General features: G+C 59.0%; 3 protein-coding genes across 6 annotated transcripts in view; 2 read left to right on the top strand and 1 right to left on the bottom strand.

The window, feature by feature from the left end:
- The first annotated feature begins 18 nt into the window (after window positions 1–18).
- Window positions 19–5,284, top strand: LOC102073201 (POU domain, class 5, transcription factor 3). The gene is made up of 5 exons (XM_005491892.4): window positions 19–516; window positions 2,051–2,162; window positions 2,566–2,696; window positions 3,204–3,368; window positions 4,120–5,284. Exons 1-5 carry the CDS (start codon window positions 19–21, stop codon window positions 4,369–4,371), a joined length of 1,158 nt encoding a protein of 385 aa, XP_005491949.3. The 3' UTR covers window positions 4,372–5,284.
- Window positions 5,285–7,217: 1,933 nt separating this feature from the next.
- FUT7 (fucosyltransferase 7) lies at window positions 7,218–13,301 on the bottom strand. Of its 2 annotated transcripts, none has more exons than XM_074556096.1 (2): window positions 12,219–13,301; window positions 7,218–8,589 (listed from the first exon to the last, which is right to left on the bottom strand). In XM_074556096.1, the coding sequence occupies exon 2, from the start codon at window positions 8,543–8,545 to the stop codon at window positions 7,502–7,504; it is 1,044 nt and encodes a 347-aa protein (XP_074412197.1). In that variant the 5' UTR covers window positions 8,546–8,589; window positions 12,219–13,301; the 3' UTR covers window positions 7,218–7,501. The 2 variants fall into 2 exon arrangements, with proteins under 2 accessions (XP_074412197.1, XP_005491903.1); XM_005491846.4 differs by lacking the exon at window positions 12,219–13,301 and adding an exon at window positions 10,096–10,609 and having other exon boundaries at window positions 7,219–8,589.
- An 8-nt stretch (window positions 13,302–13,309) lies between these two features.
- ABCA2 (ATP binding cassette subfamily A member 2) overlaps window positions 13,310–18,378 on the top strand; it is a 34,325-nt gene continuing 29,256 nt past the window's right edge. For all 3 annotated transcript variants that reach the window (XM_026796351.2, XM_074556074.1, XM_014270438.3), the window contains exon 1: window positions 13,310–13,543. In XM_026796351.2, coding sequence (XP_026652152.1) covers window positions 13,478–13,543 — 66 coding nt within the window. In that variant the 5' untranslated portion in view covers window positions 13,310–13,477. The remainder of the gene's footprint in view (window positions 13,544–18,378) is intronic.

Below are 18,378 nucleotides of genomic sequence, written 5' to 3'. Positions count from 1 at the left end.
CAGCGGGCGGCGGGCAGCATGTTCAGCCCGGACGGGGGGCTGCCGGCCGCCCCCTTCGGCCTTCTGACCGACGCCGGACCTCCCTTCCCCCGCGGCAGCTTCGACGGAGCGCCCGCACAGCCGCTCTTCTTCCCCTTCGCCGCCACGGCCGAGCCCGAGCCCGCCCGCGACCCGCCGCCGGCCCGCGCCTGGCTGCCCCCGCCCGTGCCCGCGCCGCCCGCCAAGGTGGAGGCGCGCCCGGGCCGGCCCTGCAGCCAGCCCGAGCCCGAGCCCCGCGCCGCCGCTTGCTGCGGCCCGGCCTGGCCGCCCCCGCCCTGGGCTGGCCCGGCGCCCTCCGGCCCCGCCGCCCTGCCCGGGCCGCCCTTCCCCGGCCCGGCTGCCCCTGCCTTCCCCGGCCCCCAGCTCTGCCCCTCCGCGCTGCAGCCGGGCTCCGGCGGCCCGTCGGGGCTGGGCAGCAGCGGCAGCTCCAGCGGCGCCGCCAGCGAGGGCGGACACTCCAGCGACAGCGGTGAGGAGGTGAGACCCGACGGGACGGGGACGGGGCGGGTTGCCCTGCCCCGCTCCCGCCGGCTGCGCACGGTGTGCCCCTGGGGCTTTCCTTCCCGTCTGGAGCCGCGGTTCACCGCCCCGTCAACAGGAGCTGCCCGGCTGCTCTCGTGTAGCGCCGAGACCTGCCGGTGCCACCTGTCGGGGCCCGCAGTCGGGCGCCCCCGGGAGAAGCCCTGACCCAGCGTTGGGGCTCGTCCCGCATGTGTCAGAGTCTCCGCAGGGCGAGAGCCTTGGGGAGGCTGCTTTGGGGTAAGACAGGGAGTTTTAGGAACTTGGGAGAGCATCTTCCCGTACGCGATGCGGCGGGGCCGTCCCGGGTAGCGACGTCGAAGGTCGGCTCCGGCGTGATATTCGGGGCAGCGCAGCGAGGTCACCGAGTGCTCCTGGCCAGCCCCCTCAGTCCCCTTCGGTCGGCTGCGTTCCCCGCGCCGCTCCCGGAGCTCCACGGGCACTGAAGTTTGCTGGGGCAGAGACAGCCTGGAGATGAGGGCGGGAGGAAGACGGGGGCAGCAGAGCTGGCTCCCGGCACGACTAATTTTGTGGTTTGGGCTAGTTTTGATATTTAATATTTTTCAATGTTGACGTATCACGATCCCGCCCTGGGGAAAGCAGCGGCGGCCGATGCCGGGGACTGGCCCCTGACGGGGTTGGGAGGATTCGCACTGCCGCCAGCGGGTCGCAGCTGCGGGAGGTCCCACGCCACGATCGATACGTGTGTGTCCTCGGGCCGCAACCGGCCGCTCTGGGTGGGAAGTGGTCATGAATGGCATTTCCTAGCTGCGGGACGGTGATCTGGGACGGCATCCCTCCTCCACGGGAGGGATGCTCTTGAGTTTACCGGTGCTGATTATACGCCAGAATTTACTAGCCGTGGCTCGGTGACAGGAAAAACTCCTGAAGAACCCGAAATCCCGCTGAAACGTGTAAATTGGGTAAAGAGCTTCATAATGACCCCGTTGAAGCTGAAGGCTGTTTGGCAGGAAGGTGGGGAAGCGCCAGGGTAGCCGCTTGCCAGAACGAAAGAGCTGGCTGGTAGCAAAGAGGCGCTTCAATTTAACGCGGTTCAGGGGCGCTTTTGTCTCTCTTAACGGGAATCTTTCCTGCTCCGGACGCAGGAAAAGGGAGAGAGGCTGGTGAGGGGATGCCTCAGCCCAAGAGCCATGGGGAGGTAAATCGGACAAACCTGGGACTCGGCCAACGTGATCATTGGTGCTGCCTCTGGCCAGGTCAGGGAGGCTCGAGCCAGAGGACAAAAGGGACATTTCCAAGGCGTGTTGAGGCAGAGCAGGAGCTCTTGGTGCCCTTGTGCTACTCTTGGCCGCGGCCGCGCCAGATCGGGTCGAGCGTGTGCGTGGCCGGGGTGGGCCTGTGTGAGCTTGGTCGGTGTCAGTGCTCGAGGGCTCAGCCGAGCCCTCCTCTGCCGCTGTCCTTCGGGAACCCAAACAGACCTCGGACCCTGGGCACGACTTGTCCCTTCTCAGTGTCTTTCTGCCCTTGCCAGGATGCGCCAACCTCAGGAGAGCTGGAGCAGTTCGCCAAGGACCTCAAGCACAAGCGCATCATGCTGGGCTTCACCCAGGCTGACGTGGGGCTGGCGCTGGGCACCCTCTACGGTGAGGGGTCGGGGGTGGGGGGGGAGGAAAGGCCCTTGTGTTACCCCACAGCCGGTGGGAAGGGAGAGGCCCGCGAGGGATTTGAAATCACTTGGGATAATGATTTCTGCTCCTTAACGACCTGCAAAGGAGGCGTCAATCTCCAGTCCTGGGCTGGGGCTCCCGGAGGGGTATCTCCAGATCTGTGGTGAGAAGCTTCGAGCTCACGGGAACTGGTTTAAAATAGCTGCTACAGTTGCTTATTGAGACGTATTTCAGGGCTTTAAATCCCTGTTGAAGGCACGGGGAGAATGCCTTTCCTGGTCTCCCAGGAACAAGGCAAGCTTGGGGGTGGTAATCCTGGGATGCTGCTGGCGAGGGAAACTGTGCGGTGTGTAATGCCCTGCCTGCCTTGGCCGTGCAGGGAAGATGTTCAGCCAGACAACCATCTGCCGCTTTGAAGCGCTCCAGCTCAGCTTCAAGAACATGTGCAAGCTAAAGCCGCTGTTGCAGCGCTGGCTCAACGAGGCGGAGAACACGGACAACATGCAAGAGGTGCAGGGCTGAGGGGGCTGGGAGCCGGGTACCTGCAAGTCCTGAGCCACAGATTGTCCTCCCTCTCCCACGTGCTTTCAGGGAGAACAGTGAGGAACAGAAGGCATCTGTGGCACAGCACCATCTTGCTGCATGGCTTAAGTCTGGCTTGAGGGGAAAGCACTGGGTATCACCTTCTGTCAGGCCTAGGGGGAGGAATCCCCCTGCAGACATGTTGTGGTTGTGACAGCTCCCATTTTGAGTAGCCAGGTCCTGCTGGAATCTCAGATGGATTGTGCTGCTTGAGCTCCCTGGGGAACCTGGGGAGGATGCAGAAAGATGTGTCCAGCCTCACTGCTGGCAGTGCTGGGACACTGGGAATGGCCCCAGTCACAGTGGAATGATGCTCACTGGAGAGTCACAGGGACACAATCTGTGCCCCAAGCTCTGCAGCCAGCTACACGTGTTCCAAGCCTGGTGGAGACTCTTCCACCTGGTAACAAAACATATTCCCTCTCTCATTCCCAGATGTGCAATGCAGAGCAAGTACTAGCCCAAGCCCGGAAGAGAAAACGCAGGACCAGCATCGAGACCAACGTGAAAGGGACACTGGAGAGCTTCTTCCGCAAATGTGTGAAGCCCAGTCCCCAGGAGATCTCTCAGATCGCTGAGGACCTCAACCTGGATAAAGATGTAGGTTGGGAGGGTGGGGAGGGTTGATACCCTAATGATGCCAGCTCCTGAGAGTTTAAAACTTTAGATCAGAGGAAAAATGAAATACGCATGAAGAGCTGTATAAAAACTGCCCTTTAGCCATGCCAGACAGTTAGGATATATATGGCTCATCAATACGAAAAGAAAAACCCACTTGGCTCCAGAGAAGACTTTTGTTCACAGATTAAACATTTAAAACTTCAGAGAGACAAAAATAGTTCCCAGACCCAGCTACAGGCATCCTTGTTTGTGTGTATGTACATAAATATGTGAAAGTAATCGATAAAAGTAATCCTTTGATACTAATTCATCTCCGAAGAAGTTGATTTTTGATCCCAAGAACCCACATGGATAGTTACAATGTTTTTCCCCTGAAATGGAAATGCGCCAGAAGAAGAGACAAAGCACAACCCACTAACAATGCACAAGTTTGCACACTTGGCTTCATCTGGCTATGCTACCAGCCTTTGGAGAGCAGCCTTTCTTTTGATTTGTTATCTTTTTTCCTATTTAACATTTGCCATTTTTGTCACCTTCAACTCTGGAAGCAGTGCAAAAATGGTCATGGCTGAAGTTTGTTTCAGCTGAGCCTAGCAAGGAGTTGTGACAGGGAGGGCGCTACACTGGCGGGTTGGGGTGCTGTGGAGATGCCACCAGGAGAAGGGTCTCCTTGTCACCCACATGGTGTGCCTGGGTCAGCCCTTATCCTTCTCTGTCTCCCTTCCCACAGGTGGTCCGGGTCTGGTTCTGCAACCGGCGTCAGAAAGGCAAAAGGCTGCTGCTGCCCTACGGCAACGAGGCAGAGGGGATGATGTATGACATGAACCAGCCCCTGGTGCCCTCCACTCTGCCCATCCCAGTGACGTCCCAGGGCTACAGCCTGGCACCCTCCCCTCCTGTCTACATGCCGACCTTCCACAAAGCTGAGATGTTCCCACAAGCGCTGCAGTCTGGGCTCTCCATGAGTAACAGTGGCCACTGAACCAGGGGCTGTGGGCTCACTGCAGGTGGGCTGGTGCTCTGAGGCAGCCCCCCTTGTCTTTGTGTCACACAAGCATAGCCCTGCTTCTGCTTGCTGGGCTGATGTGTGCGGCTTTTGGGGTGCAAGGGGCTGAGAGCCTGACCCAGGGATGGTGCCTGCTCTCTGCAGATGCTCCCAGCCCTTCCCTGTTCTATGAGCTTACTGGTCCCAGCAGCGTGGGCCCCCCTCCCGATCTCTCCTGGAGCCAGCTCCTCCTGCCCTACTGCACCCTCTGAAGCCACATGTGCCCAGTGCTCTTGAGCCCGTGCCTGGCCCCAGCCCAGCCGCTCTTCTGCAAGACACAGAAAAAAATATTTTTTAGATTTTGGGAAGGGTGGGGGGAGGTGGCGATTTTATTATTTTTTAAAGGTTTTTTGTTGTAGTTTTTAAAAAGCAAAAGTTTTTGTAGTGATCTAGTTTCCCAGGTGTCTCCTTCCGCCCTGTCATGTAGAGAAGGGCTGGGGTGCCCATGCCCAGGGCCAATGGCTCTGGTGGCTCTGCCCACCCTCCTGGGCGGCCAGGATGAGCCAAGGGCCGGGGCAAGGGGAGAAGGGGAGCCCCCCCCCCCACCCCTCACCCTGTGGCACAAAAGAGCTTCACTGCTCTGTGGAGCAGCTGATAAGGCGTGTTCGGGATGGGGGGTCCTCCCCAGTGCCTTGTGCCCAGCATCACCCCCAGCCCCCGCCCCCCGCTCTCCAGCCGCTGTCCCCCAGCCCAGCTGCCCAGAGACCACCTTTCCCTGGAGGGCCCAGCCCAGGGGGCCTACACCACCCTTTCCATGCTGCTAGCACCCCACGCCTTCCAGCCTGCTGTAGTTAATAATGATTTTTATATTTTTTGTTCTTAATCACATTCCCTCTGGCAGTGAAATAAACCTCAGAGTTCTTTGAGGCAAGAATGAGTTAAACATTTCCTAGCCTTCCTCTCATCCCTGCTCCTGCAGCCCAGCAGTCGGGGGTTGGCTGCATGCAGGAGCACAACAGGGCTGGAGCAAGGCATCCTAAGAAGGTGGACATGTCCCTGTCATTGCCAGCAACATTCAGCTCTTGGCTGCCTGCAGCTTGGCCTCCCTCCATGACTGCTTGGCCCTGGAGTGGTACCAACTTGTCAGGGCTGTTGCCCCTCAAAGCAGAGGGGGTCAAAAGTGAAGGGAGGGGGTCGTCTTCCACTCAGTTCAAACTGCTGGTTTGCTGTAACTTTCTGGGAAGGTTGGAAGCAGTGTGAGCTTACTTGTAGACTGCTCCAGCAGCTGTCAGGGACAGAGCAGGACTAAGGGTGTAATGTAGCAGGGTAGGAAGTGAAGAGGTCTGGAAAGCTGGGGCTGTCCTCAGTATGGTACTGACAGGGGAGGGATGGATGTTCCCATATGTGTGGTCCAGCTGAGGCAGTCTCTGGTGGGGTGATAACAACCCAGCCATGCAGGTCCGTTGGGCGCTGGGAGATGAACTGGTGGGAGTGGAGATGTCTGGGGGATGACCCTTCACTTTTTCCCACCACACTCTCTGTTGGCTTGCTCCCAGTCCATTCTCTCAAGACCCCTTCCCCAACCAAAACTGTAGGGAAATCTGGAAAGCTCTGTTTTTTCAGCTTGATGGGTGATAGCTGGGGCTTTGCTCTTAAGGGCTACCTGGAACAGGGGCAATGAAGGCAGCTGCTCACAGGGCACCTTGGGACCCTGCAAAAGGGCTGGGCTAGATTCCAGACTTATGGGGCAGGGCCCCTCTGCATCCCTGCTTGCTTCCCAGAGCCTCCTAGTTGCCTGCCCACAGGGTAGGGGTACAGCCATGTGTGGCATCCATTGGAAACTGCCCCCTGTTGCTGCTGCCCAGTGCTGCCTGGCACTTACGGGTGCAGGAAGCTGGCAGGGTCAGAAGCAGAAATATGAGACAGATGTAATCTCTCAAAGGTTTACTTCTCTCCACATTTCCACTATCTGGTTTTCTGCATGCAGCCACACAAGAGCTGCAGCCCACCATGGGACCCCCACATCCTGCTACCTTGGCACCCCCTGCCCATGAGTACCCAGCATCTGTCTGTGGGCACCCGCAGCCCCTCCTGTTCCGCTTCTGGTTGACCCAGAAAACGAAGCGGAAATCTGAAGCCACAGAAGTCAGAAGAGCACAGCGTGCCCATCCAGCTGCCACCTCACCGGGGCTGTGCTAGGGAAGGGATGTCCCCTTTGCTGACTCTGGGTGCTGCCAGTCCTGGGCACCCAGCAGCTTGCAGGGTGGTAGAGATGGGGCAGAGAGCAAGAGATGGAGCAGTAACGTCTTGCCCCTTGTCCTGGCGCTCAGCACTGACAGCACCACCGATCTCAGATGGGTACTTGGGATGCTGGTGGTGCAGGGTGCCCTCAGTGCAATGTGTGCATGTGCAAGTTGCCCACGAGACTGGCTTTGCTTCAGGGTTGTGCAAGCCTCCAGAGGTTGTCAGCTCACTGGTTTCCTGTCACAGCAGGGAGGGAGTGACAAACCAGTGTCCCTCTGCCTGCCTGCCTGCCTGGCAGCACTGAGATTGCTCTGAGAGCATCCGCTGTCCTGTGGCTCCTCACTGGCACAGTGGCACCCATGGCTCAGGGGTGGGGGACAGGAAATGGGTGTTACCAGGAAGAGGGGGAGCAGAAACTGACCTTCCTCCCTGGCCATGGGATAATGGACCCCCCTGGGTTGATGCCCACTCCAGCCCAGCCACAAATGTCACCACAGGGCCTCTGCTGCCATGACTTTGGCACTCAGCAGGTGCTGGGGGGGACATTGAGGATCATAGGAGAAGGTTGGGGAACCCTGAACCACCCACCACCCCCCTGCCCTGTCCACACCGCATGCACAGCCTCAGCAGCACTATGCCATTTATTTCCAAAGCACCTTCTGGTCCTGCCAGCACCCTGGTAATGTGTTCAGTGTTAGGTTGGGGTAATAAGTCCTGTTTCACAAGGAAGTGAAGTAATAAGTTGCTTGAAGTCCCAGTGTGACAACAGCTGGGTTAGGAGGAGAGTGGGGGCTCCTGTCGTTGCTTCCCATCCTGTGTGCAGGTGGGTGCCTCACGCACCTCCCACCCGTGCCTGCATTCATCCCAAGGGTCCCAGCACACACTAGGAGTTGAACCAGCTCTGCAGGTCAGGATAGAGGTGGCCATGGCGCAGGCGGGGGTAGGCCGTGCAGATGGCACAGATCCGCTCCCTCCAGTCAGTGTAGAGTTTCACACTGAACCTCCTCTGCCAGGCAAAGAACTGCTGGTAGCGGCTGGAGTTCATGGTCTTCAGGAAAGTGGCCAGCTCCTCCAAGGAGCCAAAGTCGTTGACATGGATGAAGGAGTCTGCAGGAACAAACTGCTCATAGTTGGCCCTGGGTGGCCCCAGCACCACAGGCACGGTGCCGGCCAGCAGTGAGTTCCTCCAGAGTTTCTCTGTGATGTAGTCCCGGTGGATGGAGTTCTCAAAAGCCAGGTAGAACTTGGACTTGGATATTGTTGGCAAGAGGCAGTCCTTGCAGAGGGGCTTGTTGTTTGCTTTCCCATATATATTCACATGGAGGTACCTGGAGAGGTTTTTGTAGACTTCGGCTCTTTTCTGAGTCCTGTGGTAGTTGCTGATAACCCAGGACACCAAGTTGGTCTTTGCAGGGATGTTCACAGTGGCTGACCGGTTGGGCACAAGCTTGCCATAGGGGATGAAGATGTCTGAATCCTGTCTGTAGGTCATCACCCAGTTGAAGGTCTTGTTCCATGCTGCTAGAGCTCTACTGTTGGAGGGGGACTCCAGGGACACCCATACCCAGTTCTGCCCTGGCAGCCTCTCCTTGGGTAGTTTGTCCCGGCCAGGCTGGAGCCTGGAATGGGGGAACACCACCACATCGGCCTGGTGCAGGAGCTGCCGCTCTGTGGTGAGCAGGCAGCCTGTGATGCTGTACAGCTCACGGCACACGTCTCTGCTGACATTGGGGACCTGCTTGGAGGGCCATTCCCACACTAGGATCATCAATGGCTCCCTCTGTTTAGACTCTTCTCCAGAGCCCTTGGAGGGGTCGAGGAAGAACCTCAAGCTCCAGAGGGTGGTTACAAACACCCCAGCAGTGACCAAGGCTTTCACACCAGGCCGTCCCCATGGTGACCATCGCAGTGGCAATGCCCAGGGCATGCTGGTGGGTTGGCTATCGCCTTATCGGGTGACAGAGCTGACACCTGTGAGAGAGGAGAGGCTCCTGAGTAACATCAGCTCGGCTTGCCAGGGACGAGGGGTGATGGGGAGGCACTGTGGCTAGAGGGGCCAGAGAAAGGGCTCCTTCATGAAGCCTGGGCCTCAGCATCACCCCAGGACCCTCTGCTTCCCTGTGCCACAAAATTCCCCATGCACATGCTTTCACCCCAGGGTGGCTTTTGATAATGCTCTTGTAGTCCCATGTGACTTTTGGGGAGCACAAATGCTGCTGGGAGGTGCAGAGTTGATGGGAAGCAGCCACCTCTGCCCCTCTGCCCTGCCTGGCTGGCCCCACTACAGACAGTCCTTGCTTGCTCTGTGCCTCAGCTTCCCCACCAGACACACAACCACAATCTCAGTCCCTCTTGCTTTGCCCAGAATAGGTCAAACCTGATAAGCAGCCAGCCTTGCCTCTGCTGTGCACCAAAGGACAAGAAGCAGTGTCCCAGTCCCACCTGAATAGCCCCATGGTGATGCCTTAGCTGCAAAATGGGGTGACTGACTCTGAAGTCCAAAACTCTGATGAGGGCCAAGTTTGGCAGTGCCCTGACCAAGAAGTGCCCACTCACCCCAGCATTCTCCTGTGACAATGGCAAGGAAATTGCCAGGCTCAGGGTGCCCTCCCCATGTCAGGATGCACTCCCCAGTCCCTAAGGGCATCAGGAACCCCAGCAGGCTGGGGCCCCAACACTCATATTTTATATTTAGGATGTCAGAGATGGCCAGTGCCCCACTGTGTGAGCACAGAGGACAGGGAGGACAGGGAGAGCAGGGAGGACAGTGCAGCACTTGGGGCTGCCACTGGTGGGGCTCAGTTTGCAGGCACATGGGCCCCCCAGCTGTGGGATGTTCATCCTGCCAGGGTGCCCATCTGCCTGCCTCAGGCTTCTGTGGTTTAAGCAGCAGCCCTGCTGGGAGCAGAGCAGTGGCAGAGGTGGACAGGGAGATGGTTGGCTGCACTGGGGACTATCCACCAGCTTAAGCCCCCTCTGGAGGGCTAGTCCCACTGCAGGGCTCAAAGCATTCAGCACCACAGGTGGTTTCTCCTTTTGTGGAAACCTCTGGAAACATGTGGGCTGCCCGAGCCCTGCTGCCAGCTGGGGCTGAGCCAGTGCCTCCAGTATTGGGGTCTCCTGGAAAACAGTGCCCTACTTTCCCACCCACTGCAGCACTGCAGCTTGGCTGCAAAAAAATCCCTTCCCCGCCTTGGCCCACTCCATCTGTCCTGCTAAAATGCATGAGCTAAGTTTAAGCTCCAGACAAATCTGGCATGGGAAGCAAAAGGGATGGGAAAGCTTTACTGGTTCCCTGTACTGCACATCAGTGCTGCAGGTCTCTGTCCCCAGCAGCAGGAATGTTGCTTCTGTTTTGGGGATGCTGCCCCCATTTTGGGGATGCTCTGAAAGGAAAACCCCTGCTGCAGCAGCGGCAGGGGCCAACCCATTTCTCAGCCCCTCTCCCCTGGTCAGTAATGTTGGACTCAGACTTACTGTGGTGGAGGTGTGCGAGGTGCCAGATTCGTCTGCCTGGGTGCTGCTGGGCTGGGGCACTTGAGGGCTTCCTCTTTTTTCAGTTTTGCCTTGTCCCAGCCCCACAGCAGGTCCTTCCTGCCCTATGTGTCAGCTGGCACACCCCGCTCCCAGCACTTCCCCTGCACTGTGCTGGGGTGGGTTCCCTGTGACTGGCTGGGTGCCCCATGGTTGGGTGGGTACCTTCTGGCCAAATGGGCACCCCATAGCGGGTGCATGGCCCAGAACAAGATGGGTGCCCCGTAGGTGCCCTCAGCCTTGACGAGGTGCCACCCATCTGCCACCCGCAGCTTAGTTGCAAACAGGATATCAACTCCCACTGACTCATCCTGAAACCATCAACTAACAGCCCAAAAGTGTCACTGAGCTCTGGGCACTGTCCTGTCTGGGATTTTTCCTGCCAAAAGGGGAAGCAGGCACATGTGAGCCTCAGCAGTGTGTACACAGAGAGCTGCCTTCTCTGCCCCTGCCCCAGTTCTGCCCTGCTCTCTGTCTGGCTCAGTTTTGTCCTTTGCTGGCATTGCTGTTCAGGACCCAAGTCTCCATGAAAGCCCTGGTAGGCAAAATGAGATGGGGAAACTGAGGCAGGGGCAAGAGAGGAGCATCGAGGTGTGCAGCACTGTCCCTGAAGCTGGTAAGGGTATGTCCTACACCTTGGCACACACGGAGCTGGGAATAGGGCTGCAAACTGCTCGCTGGGGGGTTTTCAGGCTGCTCCAGTACCCCTGGGATCTGCACCCTCAGTCCTGCTGGCTGCCAACCTCTTGGGATCCCTGTTGGCTACAATGCCATGCCACCATGCCACAGTATATCAGGGCTCTGTGGTTTCACTGACACCCCAGGAATCCTCAAAGGCCATCTGCAGCCCCAAGAGGGGGTGTTCCTTCTTCCACAGCCATGTCCATTTCCTGCCATCTTTTCTCACTCCTTTTCTGCATTTCTTCCCCTGCATGATTGAGAGCCCAGATACTACAGTCCATTCCCAGGGCACCATTCTGAGCCTTGCCTGCCCCAGCCTTGCTGTCTGTGGTCAATAGTCCCTGCCTGGCTGGAGCACTCAGCATCATCCTGCTGCTGCCCCCTAGCCTGAGAACCCAGGGCCGCATGGGCTGGGGCCATTCCCCTCCATGGAGGACAGCATTGGAGACAGCATTTCCGTAGAGCATTGAGGATGGCTGGTAGAGCAGCAGGGAGCTTTTCCTTGGCACATAATAGCTGCTATGTTTGGGTGCTGCCCCAAGACACCCTGTGTGCAGGGACAATGCCCTGCAAGGACTTGCAGCCAGTGGATCCAAACACCCTGACCCTGTGGACCAAAGGACATGGCTCTGAGCCAGGCAGGGAGCCAGGGCCAGTGCTGCCTGGATGGGTTTGGCAGAGATCAAGGCCAGAGGCCAGGCCATGAGACCATCAGGAATGCAGGACAGCACCAGCACAGAGCAGAGAGAAGTATGTGTGTGGGTACTGCCATCTGCAGATGACTGCATACAGAGACAGGAGCTTGGCCACCCCACAAGGAAGTCCCCTGAGAGGTGCTCAGGGCTCCAGGTCTTCAGGACCTTTTGTCCATGGAGGAGATGGGCCACAAGGTCTTTGGAGCTTCTAGACCAGGGAGGGGTTGGGCCTTGGGCATCAGGCCCTGGGTCCTTGGAGGATTTTTGCCACTGTGTCTCTGGGACTGTGCTGTCTCGTGGTACACTGCTGGATCTGTCTCTCGCTGGCTTCTTGGGGTTTCCATGGCCATGCCAAACAGAAGAGCAGTCGTGAAGCTCCCCAGGACCCACCCAAGGGCAGCAGGAGGGAAAATGCAGGAGACCCAGGTCAGGGCTTTTACCCACCCATGGGTCCCCCCACTGTGCCCCTCCAAGTTGGGACCAACTCTGCTGCAGGACAGGGGCTTGGAGATGCTCCTTGTGTGGGCTGTGGACAAACCATGCACAGTTCTTTGTGAGGAGTCTAGGGTGACTGCATCCCTTCTTCCCCAGGGACCTAGTAAAAGCCTAGCTCCCCTCAATTCTGGGCATCTCTGCTGCCTGTAGCCCTGCCCGTGCACCCAGCAACTCTCACAAACCAATCACCCTCACCAGAGCATGGAGCTGGGCACACCGTGACTCTCCACCACCACATCACCAGGCATCCTTTGTCCTCCTCGACCTCAGCAGTGTTCTGCCCAGAAGTTTGGGGAATAATGCTGCTTTGTGTTGGACAAGGGGAGCTTTTGTTAGCCCCAGGCAGCTGCCAAAGGGCCTGCCCTGAGCACAGGCACCCTTGGCAGCACCACTGTGGCTGGGACAGCCAGAGAGGGATTCACTGCTCCTGGCTACACTTGGCCCATGAAGAGCATGGAGAATGAGATGGTTACAGAGAGCTGGAGGAACGGAGAGGAAAGTGGGAGAGAAGGCTGAGGGAGAGCAGGAAGAGGGAGGGACAGGAGGGAAATGGAGAGAACCAGAGGAAAAGGAAAAGGAAAAGGGAGGGAAAGAAGGAAGGGGGAATGGATGAAAGCAAGGCCAGATGGAAAGAGGAAAAGATGGCAGGAAGGAGGAAAGGAAAGAAGAAAGGATGGAAGGAAGGATAGATGGGAGGATAGATGGACAGGTGTAAGGAAATGTGGATAAGAGGAAGGATGGATGAATGGCAGGAAAAAGGTCGGATGGAAGAAGAGTGGATGGGATTAAGGAGGAGAGCTGGCCTGGTTCAGTCCTTACTGCTGAAGGCATCCAGCCCTGGGTTCAGAGCTGACAGGACACAGATGTGGCAGCAGGTTGGTCCTTCCAAAAACACCCGTGGACGCCCCAGCACATGCTTGTGGGACAGGTCAGGCAGGAGCAGGGTGGGCAGCGTGCAAGAGAAGGGACAGCCGAGGCACCCTGGCACACAGGTCCCGCAGCCACGGGCTAGTCCTTCCTGCTCTGGGGGAGCACCAGGGGCAGAAGCGCGGAGGTGATTTGTGTATGGCTGAGGGGCGGGAGGGCGGCGGCTCGAGGGGAGCGAGGATTCCCCGGCCCCTGGGGCAGTAGCCCCAGTCTGCGCAGTCAGCACCGAGGCCACTGTTGCCGGGATGAGCCGGGCCCGGGCCGCGCTGTGCAGGGGCTGCCGCGCGGGCGCAGCGGGCGGATTCGGCGGCGCCTTTAAGGGGCGGCCGTCGCGGGCCGGGGGTGGTGCTGGTGCAGCGCAGGGTCGGGGCGGGTGCGGCGGAGCCAGGCCTGGGCCGAGGCCGCTTCGCTTCCTCGCAACCCACGGCAAGCAGTAGACGCCGGCTAGGAGGGGATGGCGGTGGGCGGCGGGTGACCCCGGAGCTGAGCGCGACGCGGCCCTTTGGCGGGGCCGGCCCGACCCGACCATGGGCTTCCTGCATCAGCTCCATCTTCTGCTCTGGAAGAACGTGACACTGAAGCGGCGCAGCCCGGTGAGCGGGGGCGGGGGGGCCCTGCAGCCCCGAGGGGCGAGGCCGGGCCCCGCGCAAAGGTGGTGCTGGAGGATCCCCCCAGTCCCTCGGCCCGGCGGTGTCCGCCTGCCTCGGGCCGCCCGTGCACGAATCCTCCGGCTCGGCGCCCCCAGGCCTCTGTGTGGCAGCAACAGTTGGGGCTCTCCCGCTTCGCTGTCGTGTCCGTGAGGCCGCCCGGTCCCGGGGGCCGCAGGAGGAGGGGGGCTGGATGCCGCCTCCTCGGGGTGGGATCGCTCCCCGAGCCCCGATACCCACCGGGTATAAATAGGTTCTCAGTCCATATGTGGGTCGGAGCCGCTTATCTTCCGTGGGCTGGAGAAAAGGCAACTTCGTGGGGTTGGGGGCCGGGGGGCTGGTGTGTGTCCCTCCCGGGCTGGCAGAAGGGGCAAGATGGCATCGACCGTGCTGGGGCCTCGGGGCCACTGCCAGCCTGTCGCGGGCTCCCTGTGTGGGGTCATCCCTCGGCGCCCGTGGGATCCTGCGCTGTGGGCCGGGGGTGGGTGCGCGGCCCGAGGGAGCCGGTTATTTTTAGCGGTTGGGGGAGGGGAACGAGCTGCTGCTCGCAAGCTGCATCGCTTTTCTTTTCCCTTCCCAATTATCCCGCAGGCCCGATCCTGCTGTTCCTCATCGGCAGCCACCAGCCCCAGACCCCGTGTCCCGGTAACCGGAGCAGCAGAGGCTCCTGTGACAGGAGCAGGGATGAGCCTGGCGCTGCAGACAGATTTCCCTGGACTGACAGCCCCGGTGCCCCCAAAATGAATGAGGGGGATGAGGCTGTTTGGCTGAGTCATCTCCCCTCTTTACCCTTAGCAGAGGTGCACGGCCACGGCAGGGGCTGTGCCGGACCCTTGCCTGCAAGGATGAGCAGCCTGGCACGGCTGGGCCCTGGCACACACCGGCTGACCTGGCCTTGGCTTCCATGGCCATTGGGTTACAGAGTGGGGGTGAACAGAGCTTTTGGGGACCCATTTCTCTGTAACCCTCCCTACCAGCCCCGTGGGCAGTGTGGGGGTGCGCCACAGGAAGCTGTGGCCAGAGGAGGAGGATGAGGAGCCCAGGTCGCATCACCTCCATCTCTGTGGACTGTTGCTGGAGTGCCACTGCTTCAGGCAGGGTGGCAGGGAATGGAGCAGCCCCTCCTTGCCCAGCCAGGATGAGAGCTGGTCCCAGTGCTGCGGGTGCTCATGGATGGATCTGATGCAGTCCCTAGGACAGCTGTGCCCTGTGTGTGTCACCTCCTTCTTTGTGCTACTGCTGTGTGTGAATCCCAGAGCCACTTGGTGTCCCTGGTCTGCGCAGGGGCCATCATCCTGCCTGCTCTGTGGGGACCTCTGCCCTCTCGGAGTAGTGCTGGGCTGAGCTGCCAGTGGTGACTGGCCAGGGCAGAGCCAGGCCCTGTGTGGTGGCTGTGCCTGGCACTCAGCAGTGGGTTCCCCAGTGCAAGTCTGTCCTGGCAATAGCCACAGATGAATGTTCCACTATGAGAAACCAGCTCCAATTGGGGTGATCTTACTGCAGCAGCCAGACGCTGGAGGACTGGAGCAGCTGCTGACCCTGGTGTTCACCCAGGGGCAGGCAGAGTTGGGGGTTGCTGGGCTTCTCCCAGCCTCAGAGAAGAAGTGTGGGCACAGCAGCTGCCTTTTGGTCCATCCTAGTGCTGCAGGTGCTCCCCTGGCATCAGTCCTTGCCACCATGTGCTCCCCTCCCAGCAGTAGGTGGAGTAGGAGGCCCAGTGCTGCAGGGGAGGGTGGGAAGCAGAGACCTCAGGTTTGACTGAGGTCTCTGACAACTGGAGCAGTTCTGTGTTCTGCGTATGAGTATTGGTGGCCTGGGGGTGTCCCTATTGTCCCTGGCAGCAGGGGCTGTTCAGGAGCAGGATTGCAGTAGGGTACAGCCATGGTTTTGGGACAGACTTTATTCATAGTTTAGACAGACTTTCATATTCACAGGCAGACTTTATTCATTTATTCATTATTAATATTCATTATTTAGGTGAGGACTTGGCCAGGCCACTTATGGGTGGGTGGTGGGTGCAGGGAGACCTGCAGCATGGCCAGGCACTGTCCCTGATCAGTGGCACCTCTGTAAGGCCTTGTTCCCAGCCCAAGGTGGCTTTGGACCTTGCCTAGTGTGGCTGAGCTGTTCCAGGGACTGCTCTGGGGTTTGGCCATGATTTTATTCTTCCCAGAGCATAACCCTGGGATGATGGAGGTCTGAGCAGAACAGCATTGGTGGCTCTTGGCGGAGGGAAGCCCGGGCTGTGAGGCCCCTTGGTGGTGCCCATGGCAGCCCTGGGGATTGCTGGCTGTGCCTTGAATCTGCTGGGACAGGAATTGTTAAAGGATGGGCTCTCCCATGACTTTGGTATCTGGTTTAAGCCTATGTTAGATGTAAGATTTAGCAGGTGCTCTCTCAAAAGTCACCACAGGCACAGTTCAGGGTGTTCACCTCCCTGCCCTGGGGCTCTTTGTACCCATTCATTTGGGATGGGCAGCCAGCCACAGCTGGAGCTCTCAGTGATGGAAGTGTGCTGCCAGTTTTTTTGGTCCTGGGGAAGGGTTGGTGGGTATGTCAAGGCTGTTTTGTGGGAACGGTGGGAGTAGTTCTGTGCTGTTCTGGTGCTGCAGCACACTGATGGGGCTCCTTGTGGCACAGGCCTTGGAATGAGGGAAGGGGTATAGGGAGAGCTGATAGCAGTGTGGCTGTTCTGCTCCATGCAGGATCTGTGCCTTCTGCGCTTTGTCCTGAAGATGGAAAACTCTCCACACAGGAGCTGGCAGATCTGTGCTTTCTCCCTGGCTGGTGGCAGAGAGCTGGGGGGAAACTGATGCTGCCAGAAAATGAAAGGCTGAAATTTGGGGTGCTGGGGAGCTGTAACACTGCCTCTGCTGGGATGCAGTGTCCCCAGGAGTGTGTGTGTGTGCCTGTGGCCCTGCCAGCTCCTGCTGGTACTGAATCCTGCAGCAGGAATCAGTTGGGTACTGCCCTGGCTGTGGGTGCTGTTTGCCCTCTCCTTGTTTGCAGCAGGTGTGGGGAGGGGAAGCACGGGTTTGGCAGGGGTGTGGTGGCCCAGCAGTGTCTCTGTGAGTCCCTGCTGGCATGGCAGCTGGGGCGTACCCATTGTGGAACACCTTCATCCACTCTGGCTGCTGGCATGACCCTGTGCTCAGGTTGGGCATCTTGTGCCAGTGGCAGGGTGGCCATATGCCAGTGCTGTGTGGCCTTTGCAGAGGGCACTGACAATGATGTGCCCTCTTGGCCCAGCACACAGGTGCCTGGCTGACACTGCAGGAATGGGGAGAACCGTGGTGGGTGTTCCTGGGTCCTCAGCTCAGGAGAGTTGTTGACAAACCCCAGCAGGAATTTCTCACTCCTCCAGCCTCTCCAAGGCAGGACCCCAGGTTGCTGTGCCAGGGGCTGTCGGGGATGGGGATGTGTCCATGCTGGAGACAGGGGGTAGTGGGACAGATGGACATAACTGGAAGTGACCAGAGGCAGAGGTGAGGGTGGCCAGGCCTTGGCAGAATGGGAGTTGGCAGCCCCTGGACCTGGCCTTGTGTGTCCCTGTGGGGCAGGTGACCTTGAGGGAAGCCTCTCAGGCCCCACCTGGGTGGTCAGAATTCCACTGGAGCTGGGCAGCTTGGCACAGCCTCATGCATTTTGGGGCCTATTTTGCCCCAGAACTCTCAATCTCATCTTTCCCAGTGACCACAGCTTTACCTGCCTTTACTTTCTGGCTGTGGGCAAAAGTGGGCATCTAACAGTGATTAAAGTGTGGGACCATGAAAATTTAAAGGTATTTCTGCAGACTTAAAATGCTATTGGAAAAGTTGGATCCTGCAGGACTTGAGAGCCCAATCCCTCAGGGTTCCTGCAGGCCAGCACCTATTGCCAGTTCCTGCTGGCACTGTGGGCAGCACTGGCATGAGCAGAGAGGCTGGCATGGAGGAGGCAGCAGCTCCTTCCTCCCATGAGGAGGACAGGCAGACCCTGCCCTGTCCTCTGAGGGGTACGTGCAGGGATTTTGGATGCTGTGTGTGATGCTGCTTCACCTGTGTTGGAGCCAATAAACCCTCTTGCAGGTGCCAGGCTATGGGCAGGGGGACTGACATGGCAGGTGTGGGGAGCAGGGATGTCGCTGGAGATGCCAGCTTGACGCTTTAGTATGGGGGTGCCCAGTCCCTGAGTGCCCCTCTCCCATACCATGCTGGCTGGAGACTGTGGCTTGTGAGCATCAGACGATGCTGGGGGCACACAGGAGAGAACTGAGTGGACTTTTGGATGACAGCCTTGGACAGGAAGAGCTGCCTCTGCCTGGCCTGGCTGTCCCCATGAGGACTGCCCCCTGGGCTACTGGGACATGAGTGCTGCCACATCCTGGGGACACCAGTGGAGTTATGCAGTTGTTAGTGACCTGACAGCCATGTCTGTGCTGACCCTGGCTCCAGCACATCTCCCAGCTGTCCCAGTGGGGGCTGGAGAGTGGGCATGGTGGCACCGTTGTGCTGGGCCGGGCTGTTTACTCTTCTCTGTTTGTGTCACTGTCCTGTGGTGCTTGTCTGGCCTTTTGACCTGGCTGTGTGGGAGCTGTGTGTCACAGCAGGCACTGCTGCCTCCTGCTCAGCCTCCTAGCAGCCTCTCGCTCCCATCTGACAGTGTGGCAGAGGATGGGCACAGGCGGTGAATCGCTGTCCCAATGCTCCCGGAGGGACATGTGCCTCTGCCAGGGGCCAGCACCCTGCTGTAGCACCCACCCAGCTCTGCCTCCCTGCTGGGGGACTTGGGCAGGACCCCAC

The sequence above is a fragment of the Zonotrichia albicollis genome, chromosome 21 (assembly GCF_047830755.1).
Source record: "Zonotrichia albicollis isolate bZonAlb1 chromosome 21, bZonAlb1.hap1, whole genome shotgun sequence".
Taxonomy (NCBI): Eukaryota; Metazoa; Chordata; class Aves; order Passeriformes; family Passerellidae; genus Zonotrichia; species Zonotrichia albicollis.
This window is presented reverse-complemented; position numbering and strand designations above follow the sequence as displayed.